At 38.1% G+C, this 16,721-nt stretch overlaps 1 protein-coding gene and 1 pseudogene across 1 annotated transcript; both read left to right on the forward strand.

The window, feature by feature from the left end:
- The first annotated feature begins 6,516 nt into the window (after positions 1 to 6,516).
- Positions 6,517 to 7,294, forward strand: LOC110934186 (annotated as a pseudogene).
- Positions 7,295 to 8,755: 1,461 nt separating this feature from the next.
- Positions 8,756 to 15,658, forward strand: LOC110937946 (serine/threonine-protein phosphatase 2A activator). Its single transcript, XM_022180414.2, has 2 exons — positions 8,756 to 10,005; positions 15,468 to 15,658. The coding sequence occupies exons 1-2, from the start codon at positions 8,864 to 8,866 to the stop codon at positions 15,472 to 15,474; spliced, it is 1,149 nt and encodes a 382-aa protein (XP_022036106.1). The 5' UTR covers positions 8,756 to 8,863; the 3' UTR covers positions 15,475 to 15,658.
- The last annotated feature ends 1,063 nt before the right edge of the window (positions 15,659 to 16,721 follow it).

Genomic DNA, 16,721 nt, shown 5'->3' on the forward strand with positions numbered 1-16,721 from the left:
TTTTGGTCCTTGAAGTTTGGTCACTTTTGCCACTTTAGTCCAAAACTCAAACCTTTTAAATCTGAGTCCCTGTGGTTTCACTTTTATTGTCATTTTGGTCAAAAAATGAAATCAGCTAATACTTGACTAATAAAATCCTATTATTTTGTCATTTTCCTCATAGGCAAAATGGCAAAATACCAGCTGATTTCATTAATTTAATTAATAATGTTTTATAATAAAATTATATTGATTGTTTTGCCCCTGAGGAAAAGGACAAAATAACAGGATTTTATTAGCCAAATATCAGCTTATTTCATTTTTGGACCAAAATGACAATAAAAGTGAAACCACAGGGATCCAAATTTAAAAAGTTTTAGTTTTGGACTAAAGTGGCAAAACTGACCAAACCTCAAGGACCAAAATGGCAATTTACTCTAAAAAATATTTATCAAAATAGGTGTTTTCTTTAAGTTGGTGGTGGTGCAAAAATATTTACAAAAATAGATTATAAAAAATATTTATCAAGATAAGTGTTTTCATTTATTTCTTTATTTTAAACTAATATATTGCATTACTTGTTTTTCTTTTTTATTCAATATCACGTTTTTTTTTTACTAAACAACTTATCATACGTTTTATTTTATTTTATTTTTTAACTAACTTATTTTAATTCTTTCTTTTTTGTGTTTTAATGTTTTTCTTTTATTTTCCCTTTATATTTATGTAAGATAAATAACTTTAATATAAAGTTTGCTCATGTAATTTCAGGATTATAAACAACACGAAAATAATAGTAATCCTTACTCCTATCAAGCGTGAACATCAATTTATTGGAAAAAAAATGAATAAAACTAGATTAATCTGTAATGAGTAATACTTTAAACTTATAAAACTAGACTAAATTGTAATGTAACTAAAAAATAAATGAATACATAGAGAAACGTAAATAAACGAATTTAAATTTACGCAAACTAACAAAAATAAGTTAACGTAAACAAGCAAACATAAATAAGGGTGGGTAAATGAACAAACTTAAACAGATTTAAATGAATGAACGTAAACAAACGTTTTCGAACATAAATAAACGAATGAAACATATGTTCATGTTAGTTCATTAACGAAATCAAAAAAAATTATTGCTCGTGACTTTTGAAAAATAAGTTAATAATTTAAAAGAGATAAGTATCGAGTTTAAATATTACGCCAATGAACCAACATATCTGCGAAACTGAGTAACCAGTTTGCTCTGCATTATTGATTCAATAAAACTAAAGTTAGAATTAAAATTAAAATAGTATTGAATTGATAATCATGTATATGGACAAAATAGTGAATGAAATATTATCTAAAAAAAGTAGATGAGAGGTATTTCTCAACAATTTCAATTTGTTTTAACATGGTTTGATCATAAAAATATAATAAGTTAGCTATATATAAAAAATTAATAATGAGTTGATTAAAGAAAAAAAAAGTATAAAAGTGATAATTGAGTTAAAAAAGAGAAGATTTATAATAGATTTGTTAAAAATAAAGAAAATAAAGAAAAACACTCATTTTGGTAAATATTTTTTTCCACCTACACCTATTTGAAAAAAAGCTTAGTAAAACCATAGTAAGTGATAGTGAAAGAAACTAAAGAAAAGTGAAGCGGTAATGTATCAGTGAGATGGCAGTTATCTGATGACATTCCAATGATGTGGAGTGAAAGAGCGTAAAACAACAGGAGACAACCTTAGGTACAAAGTGACATTGGGTCATAATAGATAAATACATCCCTTAAATTTCATGTAAAATAGATAATCTCATTTCATTCTGTTGAAAGTCGTACAAAGCTTTATATCGCCAAAAAGTATATACTCTTTACTTCTTTTAATGAATATATTTATATTATTATAACCTTTCACTCATAAAAGTCTTCACTATCTGGAGTGAGATGGTGCCAAATGCTATTTAAACACTCTCTTACGGGGCGTTATCAGATGCCATAAGACCATGCGTAATGGTAAACAAGAATAATGCCCCCAACATGGGGCATTATGCGCCACGTGTCGCCTAGTCATACTTTGGGCATTATAGAAAAAAAGGTGTAGTGGGGCATTATCCCAATAATGCCCACTCAATCATTTGACAATTATTTTTTTTTTTAAATATAAAAGATAAAGTCTTCATTAATTTAAAATATAAATTACAATACTTGAAAAAAAATACAAAAAAAAAAAAACAGAAAATTAAAAAAACCGAAACGGGGGTTGTGTTCGGGTTCGTGGGTCTTGCGGGGCCACCAAACGGGGGTCGGTATGGATGCATGTTTGTAAAAAAATAGGAGAAAGTGGAGGTTTTTTTATAAAGTAATAGAAGAGAGTGGGTGAGAAAGTAGTAGAAATTTTATAAAAAATTGGAGAAAATGGAATGATATATATATAGTGGGTAAAATTTAGAATTAAAAAAAAAAAAAATAAGTTTTTGACCGTTGCCAAACGGTCGAATTTTTGGCATCTTTCGAATTCACAGCGTTTTTAAAATCACGCCGGAGCCATTTTTTTTCAAAAAAAACGCCCGGAAACGCCCCATGTAATGGGGGTTCCGGCGTTATGCAGCGTTTTTTGGCAATTTTTTTTAAAAAAAACGCCCCGTTACGGGGGGTCTAAGGGGAAGTGGGGGTGTGAATGTGATAATTACTGTTATGAAAATGTATGTATACTATATAACGTAGTAATGAAAATATTTAGGGTGGAGGGTATGGTTCAATCACTCTAGGGTGTTTGAGTTATTCTCTACCCAATAATAGCATGCCATGTCAAGTCCTCATTCCACTCCTCATTTTGTACTCAATCAGAGGGTATGGTTCAAACACCTAGAGAGTGGTAAATAATTAAAAAAAAATTGTGATTAGTTGAAAGGGGTTGTGAAGGGGTATGGTCCCAGATCTCGCGTCAGCATCGACCGCGAGTGACCATTACCCTTATCAAAACCCCCACTAGCTAACAACCTACTTGTGTCCGTGCGGGAACGCATCGACACAATGGTTGAATCCAATCTGTCCAGTGATGGAGGACCTACCTGGAATATTAGAACGGTAGAGTGATGCGGCATAGCATCACATCTGGTGTATGAAAACGGAAGTATTCACAGCGATGCGGCCTCGTACCTCGTCCAGTGAACACTTCTATCAATACAAGGAAGCTGGATAACAGCAACAGTCACCACAGGCGATGATGCGGCTAGCACCGCATCTCGCGTATTTCTTGATCACAAGCAAGAGACGCGATAACATCAGATGTTACCGCAGGCAGCGATGCGGCTCGCACCGCATCCTATACGCCCAACAAGTGGGACTGACACACCAGTGCAAGTAGCGCCAATGACAGTCATCTGTCAGGGCTACGTAAGTAACAGACTGACGTGGCGTAACCTCCATACCCGACAAGCCTGACACACCTGCAAAGGTGCAGCACGTCGTCAGTCTGTCCATCATCCTCCTCCTTCACTCCTCGGCTATAAATACCAACCCCAAACCAGGTTTGAGGTATCTCTTCACAACTCTCTCACTACTACTACTATCATACTTTGCTTCCCAAACAGATTACTGATTCTCACGCCGGAGAGTGGTAACAAGGAGCACCCCCCACCCCATTCTCCTTGTTACGAGTCACGGTTTGTTTCCTTGTGCAGGAGATCAACCCACCGGTGATGCAGTCAACGATCCTCGGGAGGAAGGGATTAACCTTTCTTGACGAGACCAGTGAGTTAACCCTGCCCGGTTAACCATTGTTTCATTAGGTTGAGACCCACCATTAAACCCCTCTCCCTCCTCCTTCCCTCCTCTTCCCGTATCGGTGACTATACACCGAAAACATTCAAACAATCGGTGACTCAAACAAGTGGGGGTGGTTCACCGATCGGTGAAAGGAGTCACCGAAGTCACTCAAACAATCCATACCGTCTACCCTTATATTATCATGGTGCCAAATGCTATTTAAACACTGTGCTATGGGGGCGTTATCAGGCGCCATAAGGGCAGTGGGGGTGTGAATGTGATAATTAGTGTTATGAAAATGTGTGTGGAAATGTGGATATACTATATAATGTAGTAATGAAAATATTTATATTATCATAACCTCTCACTCATAAAAGTCTAGACATCGTGTGGGTGGGGGGAGGGGGGGGGGGGTTGTGAGGGTGGTAATTAGTGTTATGCATATGTGTGTGGAAGTGCGTGTGTGTATTTAATCTTTCACCCAATCAAAAAATTCCACTTAGCAAGAGGCACTGTCTTGTCTTATACTTCATAGATAAGTCAACAAGAAATTAAAATTTTAAGAGAATTTAGTATAGTAGGTTGTAAAAACATTAGTATCGTAGGTTGTAAATGCATCAAAAGACATTCGTAGACATGACAACATACCAACATTTGGGGAAGAAGCCATTTGCATGAGAGGCTTGTAAACATAACTTCTCGCTTAAAGATATCAATTGCTCTAGAGCGAGAGACTCGTGTGTTGTAGAAGTGTAAATCACATCAACAATCTAGTCATAGTTATAACTTTTGAGTGTAAAGAGTTGCTAAATCAACTTGAGGAATAACATTCGGGGCGGATATAGCTTGTATAAAGGGGTAGCCTTCGTTACCCCTTGACGCTCCGGTGGTAGTGTAAATTTTGGAAAAATTTGACGTTTTTTCGATTTCATTACCCTATTTTCTAAACATTACCATATAAGGATTTTCTAGATCCATCACTGAATATACCATTAGTAAAAGATTAGAAAGAGCAAAGGTTTAAAAAACTTCAATGTAAAATAATTTCATCCAAGAATTCGATATTGATCGGAAATTAATCTTGAAGGTTGTTTCAAACATCACTTGTGATCATCCCATAGGTAAAAGAACGACTTAAACACGCCGAATACTTTCTTTCAACTATTGATGCTTATAAGTGTCTGTCGACCAAGGAAAACAATTTTATAGTTTAAGTTATAATGATGTTACTACTTAATAATAACTAAGGATTGATTTTTGAGATGTAAATAAGATTGCAACATTCATTATAGTGATATTTTTGATATAAATTGGCTCAGGATGTTTTTTTTTTTTAAATGAAAGTGTGTTTTTGATCTTAATTGTTGGTTGAACTAAGTATTATTATCATTATTTCAAGTATTTTGGGCAATATCCAAGTATTATCATTTGTTGATGATGTGTGTGGTGTAGCATGTATCCTAGTACCTGCCGATATACTTAGTCGGTTAACAATATTTATTTTATTTTTTCCTATAAAAGGTATATTATTTTTAAAGCGTTACTACTAATACGAAATAGTCTAAATAGACAGGGGATGACGCTATGGTAGTCGCCAATGATAAAAGGCATGTTTCACAAAAAAACACGATTCGGTCTGAATTTGACACGAAAAAGTGTGCTATATTAATGTTTTTATTAAGGCCATGGGGTATGGGGCGGAAGTTTGGGCATGGGTTGGGGGAAAACGCCCAAGCCACCACCCCGGGTGGGCTTGGGTTGTGGCGTGGCCCCTTGGGGCTTGGCTTTCAAGTCGGGCGTGGGGCGGTATGGCCAAGCGAGCTGGCTGAATCCCATTGGTTCACCCGCCACGTCAGGCGGTTGATTTTGAATTTTAAAATTCAAACGGTCCCCCCATCCCCCATCTTCTCTAACCGCCACCCGGGTCACCCAAAGGCCTATATATTGTAACCCCAACCTCACTGGTCCCCCCATCCCACGAACCAAAACCCCACCAGCTACCCACTGTCTTGAACCCGCTACCCCGCTGGTCCCCCCATCCCACGAACCCAACATCACTGTCTTGAACCCGCTACACCACTATGGCATCCTGGACCTGTGAAGAAGAAATGACACTCGTAACTAGCGTCGTCGACGCTATGAAGGGGCGGCCACCGGGCCAAACAAAATATTGGGCGGAAGCATTCGCGGCCTACCGACATAACGTCGGTAACGACCGCCACAACCTCAACGCGTGCCAACATAAATGGCGCGAGCTACGGCCCAAGCTCGAGCGTTTCAAGGCTTACTAAGAAGCCGTTCCCGGTGGCGAGTTAAGCCACGAGGACCGGGTGACGGTGGCGAACATAGAGTTTCGAGGCAAGGAAAACAAGGCGTTCGACAAGATCGACCTTTTTGAAATTTTTTTAACGCTCTAGGTTTTTTAATTTTGTAATTTTTAGAAAGAGTAAATTGCTAAAATCGTCCCTGACGTTTATTCACATTTGCTAGATCCATCCAAAAAAGGTTTTTTTCTCATAGGAACCACTGAGGTTTCAAAAAAGTTGCTAAATCCATCCAAAATGACTAACACTCTAACAAAGCTAACTTGATTGAGGGGTAATTTAGTCATTGTCTTAATATATTTAATTTACCTTTTTTTAACAATTATATCTTGAGCTTAAAACTTCATAAATAAAGTAAAATAACAACCAAATACAAGTGACAATCAAGAAGCAGAATACTTGCTTGGAAATGAAGATGAAAACGTTCAAGACCTGTTTGTTTGACAATTACGGCACCACGCGATCCAGATAGTCTCGACTAGGTTGGGCGGTGCCGAGCCACCGCTGAGGAGAGAGGTGGTTGAGTACATGCTAGACGTTTCTTCGCACTTATGGAATGTACGAAGAAGCAAAGCGAACTTTTTTCGAATAGTAAATGTGGCTAGTGGTTTCGTAGGGTTGATCAAATGGTTCGACTCGATATGCCACTGGACCAACCCGCTCACGACGCTTCTAATCCACGTACTTTTCGTGATACTATCGCCGAAACTAATCCTACCTACAGCTTTCCTATACTTATTTGTGGTCGGGATCTGGCGGTACCGACGGAAACCGAGGTACCCTCCTCACATGGACATCTGATTATCACACGCGGATGCAGTGAACTTCGACGAGTTAGACGGGAGTTCGACACGTTTCCAACTTCTAAAGAGCCACATGTGGTCCGAATGCGATATGATCGGTTAAGAAGTATTGGTGGTAGGATCCAGAACGCGGCGGGTGACTTGGCGAATCAAGGCGAGAGGTTCCACTCGTTGTTGAGTTGGCGTGACCCAAGAGCGTCCGCATTGTTTGTGACATTTTGTTTGGTCACTGCGATCGTGTTGTATGTGATACCGTTTCAAGTGGTCGCACTTCTTTTCGTGTTTTATGTGTTTAGACATCAGCGGTTTCGAACCAAACTGCCTTCGATACCTGCAACTCTGCAAGTTTCTTTCGAAGGCTCCCATCTGGTGCAGATAGCATGTTGTATTTCACTATTTCCTTTATTAGTGTTATTGATTTGGAATGAGAAACATGATAAGTCAAGTTGTAATATTTGTTAATCTAATCTGATGTGTAGAAATTAAATTATTTCAAATTCTTCTTTTTGGTTTTGAAAAAACTTAAGTTGCTCGACTCTCCTGATGACAATAATTGTTCAAATATTCGGATCCCATTAGTTCAAAAAAGCTTTTGCATTTTCAATTAAATAATCAGCTTGAGGACAAAACGGGGAAAAAAAGTTAACCAAATACAAGTGACAATCAAGAAGTGAGGGGGCAAGATATAACTGTTAAAAAAGGGTAAATTAAATATATTAAGACAATGACTAAATTACCCCTCTATCAAGTTAGTTTTGTTAGAGTGTTAGTTATTTTGGATGGATTTAGCAACATTTTTGAAACCTCAGTGGTTCCTATGAGAAAAAAAACCTTTTTTGGATGGATCTAGCAAATGTGAATAAACGTCAGGGACGATTTTAGCAATTTACTCTTTTAGAAATTATGTAATTTTTAGGATTATGTAATTTTTAAAATTTTAATGAAGTTGTAGGTTTTTTTTTAAAAATGTTGTGTGATTTTTTATAAATTTTTTGTATTTAAAAAAAAACATTTATGCCACGCGGTGCACCCAACCCAAGCCCAACCACGCCCCGTCATATCCCGCGGACACGTAGACCTGGCAGTGAGCTGGCTCCCTTTACACGTGTCACCAAATACCCAACCAAGCCTCATCATACCCCACAGTCTAAGTGTAATATCTAGAAATAAAAGAATCCGTTATAGTTGATTATAATTGAAAGTATTTTGTATACATCCAACCATAGATTAACTTGAGAATTATATTATATTACTATTTCATATATGAATTATGAAATATGCTAATGTTAAAGAAAACGTAACGTAGTTATTTCAGAAACATACTTTTATTTAAGGCTGCAAATGAATCAAACGTTCGGCAAACAGTTTGTAAATTATTCTTCAGGAAGTTCTCGTCGAACGGTTCACGAACTGTTTGCTGAACGTTCAGTTCGTTTACAAGAATGACATAACCATCATCATCATCATCATCATACTTAGTAAATTTCATTAGACTGAAGGGTATGGGGGCCGGCTGAGGCCCGGCTAGGACCGGCGCCGGTCCCCCACACCGCCCCCCATAGGGTCGGCTCGGCACAAGCGACTCCCCACAGCCGGGCTTGCCGTTCCTCTCTCCTCTCTCTTAACACACACATGTATACATACATACATATATATATACATAAAGAGGCTCATCCCCCACCCCTTAGGTTCATCCCCTCCAAATCAAGCCTACGTGGCGCCTACGTAGCTGCCTATCCCCTTGGAGATGAGGCTCTCCATACCCTTTAGTCTTACTAGCAAAGTTACGGTAGAATTCGATAAGAATAAGATTTAGAAAAGTTGACATAACCAAGAGTGGAAAAAAAATGTAGTTTACTTTTTAAAGAATATGATTAAAAAACACACATTACCTTCTTTCTATTTCCCCTGAATCAAATACCACTTCTCGAGTTTTCGTCCCCTCTTCATCTTTTTCCCCAAATCATACCAATCTCTCTGCTACCAATTCAACCACCATGGATTCCGATCACACCCCCAACAACCCACCCACCACCCATTCCCATCCCCATTCCCACCACACCACCTGCATCAACTGCGGCGGCGCCACCACCTACCCCCCACCCCCATTCTCCGAAACCTCCCCACCCCCAGTCTACCGCCCCATCCGCGCCCCCGCCATCCCCATCTCCCCAACCCACAACGTCCAACAAACCATCATCATGACACCTGTCCCCCACGCCGAAAAAGTCCCCGTCATTTCCCCACCCCACCACTTCCAAACCCCCACCAAAATCATCTCCTCCGACGACCACATCCGCCGCTTCCGCGACTCCCCCACCGCCAAAAACTTCCTCGGCTTCATCGTCTCCTTATCCGAATCCATCCGCACCCACAAACTCTCCGACCCCTGCCACGTCTCCCCCGTCACCACCTCCATTGTTTCCATCCTCCAAACCCTAATCCAATCCGTTGACCAAATCCCACCTCTTGAACAATCCTCTCGTTACGGAAACTTAGCGTATCGTGACTGGCACGTGCGCATGACTGAACATGCTGATTCTTTCATCCTGCAGTTACTCCCACATGAACTCAACTCAGCCACTGTTGAATTAACCCCTTATTTCACCGATAGTTTCGGGAATTCGAGCCGAATCGACTACGGAACAGGGCACGAGACGAATTTCGCTGCGTGGTTATACTGTCTGGCAAGGTTAGGGGTGATTGTTGAAGAGGATTATCAAGCGGTTGTGTCTCGGGTTTTTGTGAAGTATATGGAACTTATGAGGAAGTTGCAGTTGGTTTATTCGTTGGAACCGGCGGGGTCGCATGGGGTATGGGGGCTGGATGATTATCATTTCTTGCCGTATGTGTTTGGGGCGTCGCAGTTGATTGATCATAAGTATATGAAGCCGAAGTCGATTCACAATGAGGATATACTTGAGAATTTTGCCAAGGAGTATATGTATTTGCAGTGTATTGAGTTTATTAGGAAGGTTAAGAAGGGGCCGTTTGCGGAGCATTCGCCTATGTTGGATGATATTAGTGGTGTGCCGAATTGGAAGAAGGTGAATAGTGGGTTGTTGAAGATGTATAAAGTCGAGGTTATGGAGAAAGTTCCTATTATGCAGCATTTTCTCTTCGGTTCGCTCATCAAGTGGTAAGTTTGATTCTGTTTTTTAGGATTTGGTATTAGTGTTCAAGTTTGATAATTGAATATGATATAATGCATATATGTGTGGGCGTTGGTGTGGCGAAAGTGAAAGTGCACTAATTTTAATGTTATTTTACTAATTTCGTGAAAATAACATTAAAAGAGGGGGATGGTTAATCCATAGTTGTTAGTAGCGAATAGCGACAAATAGCGACAAGGGACCTATATGCTACATAGCAAATAGCGACCGCTATTTTATATATAGCGATACACTAGAAAAAAGAATTTTGAAAATTTTTATATGTATATTATATCAAAATACCTTGGTATTTATGCTATTTTACATGTATATTTAACAAAAACCTATAAATCCAGCTATTTTATAGCTATATCTAATTGCTATTTACATCAAAAAAAAAAAAAAAAACCCTAACTGTCGCTATTCACGCTATTGGTCGCTATGGCCCAGATAGCGACACTTGGTCGCCTCGCTACATAGCGCGCTATAGCGGTCGCTATAGCCGCTATTTACAACTATGGGTTAATCATGCATCATGTGGTGGCGTTGATAGCCGAAAGACAAGGGGGTACATGCACTAATCGGCAGTTGTCTCAATTGCTGAGTGTTATGTGCCTTATGTCCAAGGCTTGATGCAAAACTGCTATCGAGCCGGGGCTCTCACTGAAAGCAGCCTCTCTATTCCTACGGGGTAGAGGTAAGGTTGTCTACATCTTACCCTCCTTAGACCCTACCTTAGCTTTGCTATTGGTGGGATTTACTGAGTATGATGATGATGATGATGATGTTTGATAATTGAATAATTGATATACGGTTTTGAAAACTAGACAATGGAACTTTAGACCATATATCTTTGCTTGTATATCATAGAAGTATAGAAGTCATATTCGTATCATTATGATATAAGATTAGAAAAAAAGGCCGTACTTTTAATGCACAAGTCGGTGTATTTAATTTGTTCTAAGATGAAAAAGTTAGGATGATTTGTACATTCAGCTAGTCTTTACTCTTTTTAGTCTTTTATAATTGAAAAACCTGTGTCCATAAGTTGTTTGTTTAACGTAAGCATTTTTCTTGTAACTGTTTACACCAATAACAAAATCCCAAATACTAGTTCCCATAATTCTGAAACAGTGAAGGAAAATAGAAGTTGCAGATCAAGAATTATACTGAAAAACCAAAAAAGAACAGATCTTGAAAAGAAAAATCTTTTGAATTGAGAAAAAGCGAGAAGAGATTAACAAGAATAAAAGAAATCTATCAGATTGTTTGAGCATACTCAACTAGTTAACCACCAAAATATGTGTGTGTGTGTAGAAGTGAACAGAAGTATTGAATATACTCAATACTTTAAGCGAGGCGCTCCGAAGCGTTTTGGTTCCAAAAGCTTTAAGCGAAGCTTCAAGCGCGAAGCGAGAGCTTCACGTATACGAAGCGCTCAAAATTAAAAAAAAAATAAAAAAAAATATTTGTACACATCAATATGACATATTCTACTTGTTAATCAATAATAAACACAAAAACATGATTAAAAACATACTTAACACATAAAAAACATAGTTAAAACATAAATTAAAGTCAATTATTGGAGAAAGTATGAAGAATCGATGAAGAGGGAGGGAGCGGCTGAAGATGTTTACTAACGTTCTTTTTTTAGGGTAAAGAAGTAGCAGGCCTCAGTTAAACCCTATTAGAGACTATTGGGCCTAAATAAAAAACCCAAATTTGACCTGATTGGGCTGAAGCGTCGCTTCAAACCAATGGCGCTTCGGGCTTAAAGCGCGCTTCAAAACGCTTCACGTGATTTGTCGCCTCAGAGCAAAAAAAAGCGACAACCCTAGCGCTTCATCGCCCCACGCTTTAAGCTCGCTTTTTTAAACCAAGATTGAAAAGCAATGGAAAGCGATTGAAACATTGATTTATTAATGTGGATGTCAATGTTCTAATGTCGACTCTAGAAGAGGATATGTGATACTTGTTTATTGCATTTTAGGAAACATAATGAAAACAGCAATACAACAATAACAACCGTACCCAGTAAATCCCACACATAGCTAAGCTATCGTTAGGGTCTGGGGAGGGTGAGATGTAGGCAAGCCTTACCTCTATCACAAAGGATAAAGAGACTGCTTCCAGTGAGACCCCAAACTCCAAAGTCATATCCAGATATCAAAGTCACATAAAAACATACATAGGCATACATCTACTTAAACAAAACAACATAAAACATAGTTCACTAAAGATATTCTTAGCAAGCTACCAAGGAGGCAATTAGTGAAAGCAAATAATAGGGACAAAAAACAAATAAAAACACAGAGAAGCAAAGGCTACCAAAACATATCGACACGCTAAGCTCCTAAGGAAAGACCAACATTCTAAGCTCCTAAAACCAACATCCTAAGCTCCCAAATAATGAGTTCAATGCTAAACCATACTATTTTCCTAAAAGTCCTTAACTTAATCCTACGTCTCCACGAACTCCTATCCTGGACCATGTCCTCAGCGAGGTGCAATTCTAGCAAATCCTGCCTAATCCGCTCCTCCCACATTAGCTTTGGCCTACCTCTACTCCTCCCCTCTACATTGAGAGTTTCCACGCATCTAACTGTGGCTATCGTTTGTCTTCTCCTGACATGCCTAAACCATCTCAACCTTCCCTCCCTTATATTTGAAATGACATAGCTTTGGTAGCTCTACACCTAATGTTGGGTACCTAACAACCGCATATTCCTTTTTCCGGGGGCGTGCACACATTCACATACACACATGTGTATTTAAAGGAGTTAGGGTTCTTATTGTGAGAACAAAGATGGATCTTTGTACATCGAGTTCAAAAACTTGTTTTAATAAACTCCTTTTCGAAAACACAAGGATTTGATAAATGTTACATAAATATAATCATTTTAAATCGATTTTTTTTTTTCACGCGAAAGGCAAAAAGAAATGAAATTACGCATCATAATGAAAAAAAAGTCATTTTTGTGTAAGGCTTTTTTTTTTTCTTTTTGAAATTTGAAGTCAATCAAAGATTATAAAAAGCTGGGAATTGACAAAGAACACTGTCCAGGTTTCCTTTAATCCTCACAAATTTGAGCCCTCGTATCGGATCCTAACTTCCCTCTATCTGTCTACGTTTATCTACCCCTCTATCTCTATGTGTGTGTGTGTGTTTGACAATAAACCATTTTGGTTATTCCTTGATTTATTATGTCATCAAACACCTTTAGCACATTAGGAACACTAGAAGCCATGTTATTGTCAACTTCTCTTACTTCAAAATCATCTTTCACCTGGTTCTAGTCTGGTGGTTATATTTCAATCCGTTGAGATGAGTTGGAGCTAGGGCTGTAAACGAACCGAACGTTCAGCGAACAGTTTGTGAACTGTTCGGCGGGAAGTTCGTTTATGTTCGTTCATTTAATAAATGAACGAACATGATCAAGAAATTTCGTTCGATTAGTTAAATGAACGAACATGAACAGAGGTCTCGTTTGTTCAATTGTGTTCGTGAACGTTCAGTAAGTGTTCGTGAACATTCGTTCATTTGCGTTCGTTTATGTTCGTATGTTTGTGTTTTAATTAAAGATTTTTGTACTTTCATATATTTTATCTATACTTTTTATATTATTAAACTTTTATTTATTTTATTACCCTAACAATTAAACTAAGAAACCATATTTCACCTTGTTTATGCACCATTTTCTTTTCCTTTCTCATTATTTACATCGACGAATACGATCGACCTCCGTTCCACAATAAGGGATTCAAGTTCCAGTGCTACTTTCTGGGCCATCCACCTTTATCCTTCGTCGCGTTCGCCAAATTTATTTGTGTTCGTTTGTGTTCGTGAACACTCTCATTTTCTTAATGAACGAATACAAACATAAAATCTTGTTCGGTAAGTGTTCATGAACCGTTCGTGAACACATTTATTTCCTTAACGAACAAACTTGTTCGTGTAGTTCGGTTCGTTTACAACCCTAGTTGGAGCAGTTGCATGGTAATCCAAAAACTTATTGGATGCAATCGTTGAATCATTTTATTTCAATGAAAAACTTGCGAAGTTACATCAAAACAAAATTAGTATGAGTGCAAATGTGGAAATATTAAGATAGAAACCTTATTTGTTAATAATAAAAAATATACCCTCTTTTTTCGAGACTTTTTGTTGTATCTTTCCTTTTTAAAGTACTTTTTTATTTTAACCATTGTGTTACAAACTTAGAACTATAAATCAACGCCTCTCAAATATAAAGATAAATAGGCAAATACTGTACAACACTTTTGTGCATGTACACAACTAGTGGGATTTACCGCGCTTCGCGGCGGGATTTCTGTCAATATCTGCATAGTTCTTTAAAGTATCGGCTCGGTTCTTATAGCAACCAAAAGAAATATACCCAAAGGAATATCGACACGTGTTTTACATCGATCGAAAACAATCTAAACAAATATCGATACTGGTAGCTACGTTTCTCGGGCAGGGCATCAATTTGGTAACCGACACTTGCTATAGCATACAGTACTAAAGATACTCTGTTGCCACACAACTTTATTTTCAATCACTTTTATAATGCCACGTCGAGAAAACATAAAAAAAAAGAATACGATACCAGTATCGATATAGTTCGAACAATATTTTTTCAGTTCTCACGTCAAAGAACAAAAAGAATTCCATTTGATTAAAAGATTTATCGAATCGTAGATGAAAATAAACATGTTACAACAGTGTATTGAAACTTTATATTATCTTATTCAAAATAACAAAAAAAAGGTAAACTGTATGACTGTATATAAAAAATACTCAACGATATTTTATACCTACATGTCGAAAAAACCATAAAACAAAAATGTTGCAACAATTATATTAAAAAATAACTAAAAAAACTAAAAACATTTAAATGGACACCATACAATTTACTTTAAGTGTAATTAAAAAATAAAATAAATATATGAAATTGACCAATATAACAAAGTACTGTTCAAGTACTTTGAAAATGTAAGATCTAAGAATAAGAATGTAAACAAGATGCATATAAAATATAAACTAAATGAAAGTGTGTTATTTTCAATTTGAATGCCAGTTGGTAGTCTCTATAAGTTGCTGCTAGTTCAAGGAAGTTTCTAATCGTTCCACAATCCACATGTTGTGTAACAATTGACAGGACCCTACGTAGAACATGTGGTGAATGATGTGATAGACAATATTAAGGTTTTGTCTCACAATTAACAGTTAGTCACAGTTAACAATTGACATGTGATTTGTGCACTACTGCACTGACTATGTGCTTTTCCATGTATTTAACATCTAAAGCCCAAATATAAAATGTTCGTTATTCACTGATAATATTAGAATAAGTCGCCACATTGTTACTTATGTGGTTAATATTGTATATCGAATATTTTTGTATACTTGATATCCACACTAACAAGTATGATGATTATGCAGGGAGTAGACGATGAACAACAAACAGGTTCTACAGAATGAGAAGTGAAAGGGATGTCCGTGTAGTTAGTTTTGAAACAACTGGTTGGTTGTATTATGTACTGTCACACTGCTTAACCTGCTCTAGTATCTGATGCTTGTTCGCTGCAGCTTCTATTTATTTTTAATTAATATTCAATAATAACTTCGTTACATAACCAATTTAAGCAAATAACTCCCATAACAGGTTTTTAACATTTGGGCCCATTTTCATCCCAAGTTGTCGGCTTCCAATCCCATATCTGGATTTATTCACTGTTCCTCTTAAATTGAGGCAGAAGCAACTGTGAACCCTCTGTTAAATTCTTGTTCATCTTGGTTCCAGTTTATGCCCTTGTGACGCTGGATCTTCAGATGGGTTAGTGAAGGGGTATGGTCCCAAAAAGCCGCGCAAACCTCCATTAAGGTTGCGCGTGGGACCATACTCCTTATCTTAATAAACTTCTTATCAAGAGTCTCGCGCGAGATACACCACTTTCTGCTCTACGTCGCGCGATGTCCCGCCCACAAGAAGTTCTGATAGCAACACTTAGCATACTAAAAGAGCACATGGTCATACTAACCCGCGCGGGGTTAGTTAGATGCTCAACAGGAACCGCATAGGAGGGCAGCGTAAGGCTACCTCCAGTGGTACACAAGGTACAAGTGGCAGTGAAGAGAGCCAATGAGCGTCCAGCAGGCTCTGGTCAATCGTGCGCCACGATCGTCTGACGAGAAGTACGTAAGGACGCCTACGTGGCACCAGTCAGGGGATGGAGACATCTGTCTCACGATCTCCACTTGTCTGCTGATGGCAGAAGAGCAGCAGGGCCGACAACAACGACACGTGGCTCCAATCAAGGTGCGCCAGCACCGAAGAACTTCTAGAAGCCACTAAACGGTCTACACCAGTGAGACAAAGAGCACATCCGTTGTGTTGTCCATTTCCGGCCCAAGGCCCATCAGCCCATATCCTCTTACACCTCTCCGGCTATAAATAGAGACCTCATTCCACATGTTAAACATTCTACTCCCTCTACTCTCACTCTTAACACTTAATTATTCCCCAAAGCAGTCGCTTATTCTCACGCCGGAGCCCGGTTAAGAGGGAAACCCCCACATTCCCCTCTTAACGAGTAACGGTGTTCTGTTTTGCAGGATTGAACCTCAAGTCGGAGCTCAAATATTCGTAAGAAGATTAACCATTATGGTAGAAACATAAACCAAACTAATTAGTCC

Source organism: Helianthus annuus, chromosome 4, assembly GCF_002127325.2.
Source record: "Helianthus annuus cultivar XRQ/B chromosome 4, HanXRQr2.0-SUNRISE, whole genome shotgun sequence".
Taxonomy (NCBI): Eukaryota; Viridiplantae; Streptophyta; class Magnoliopsida; order Asterales; family Asteraceae; genus Helianthus; species Helianthus annuus.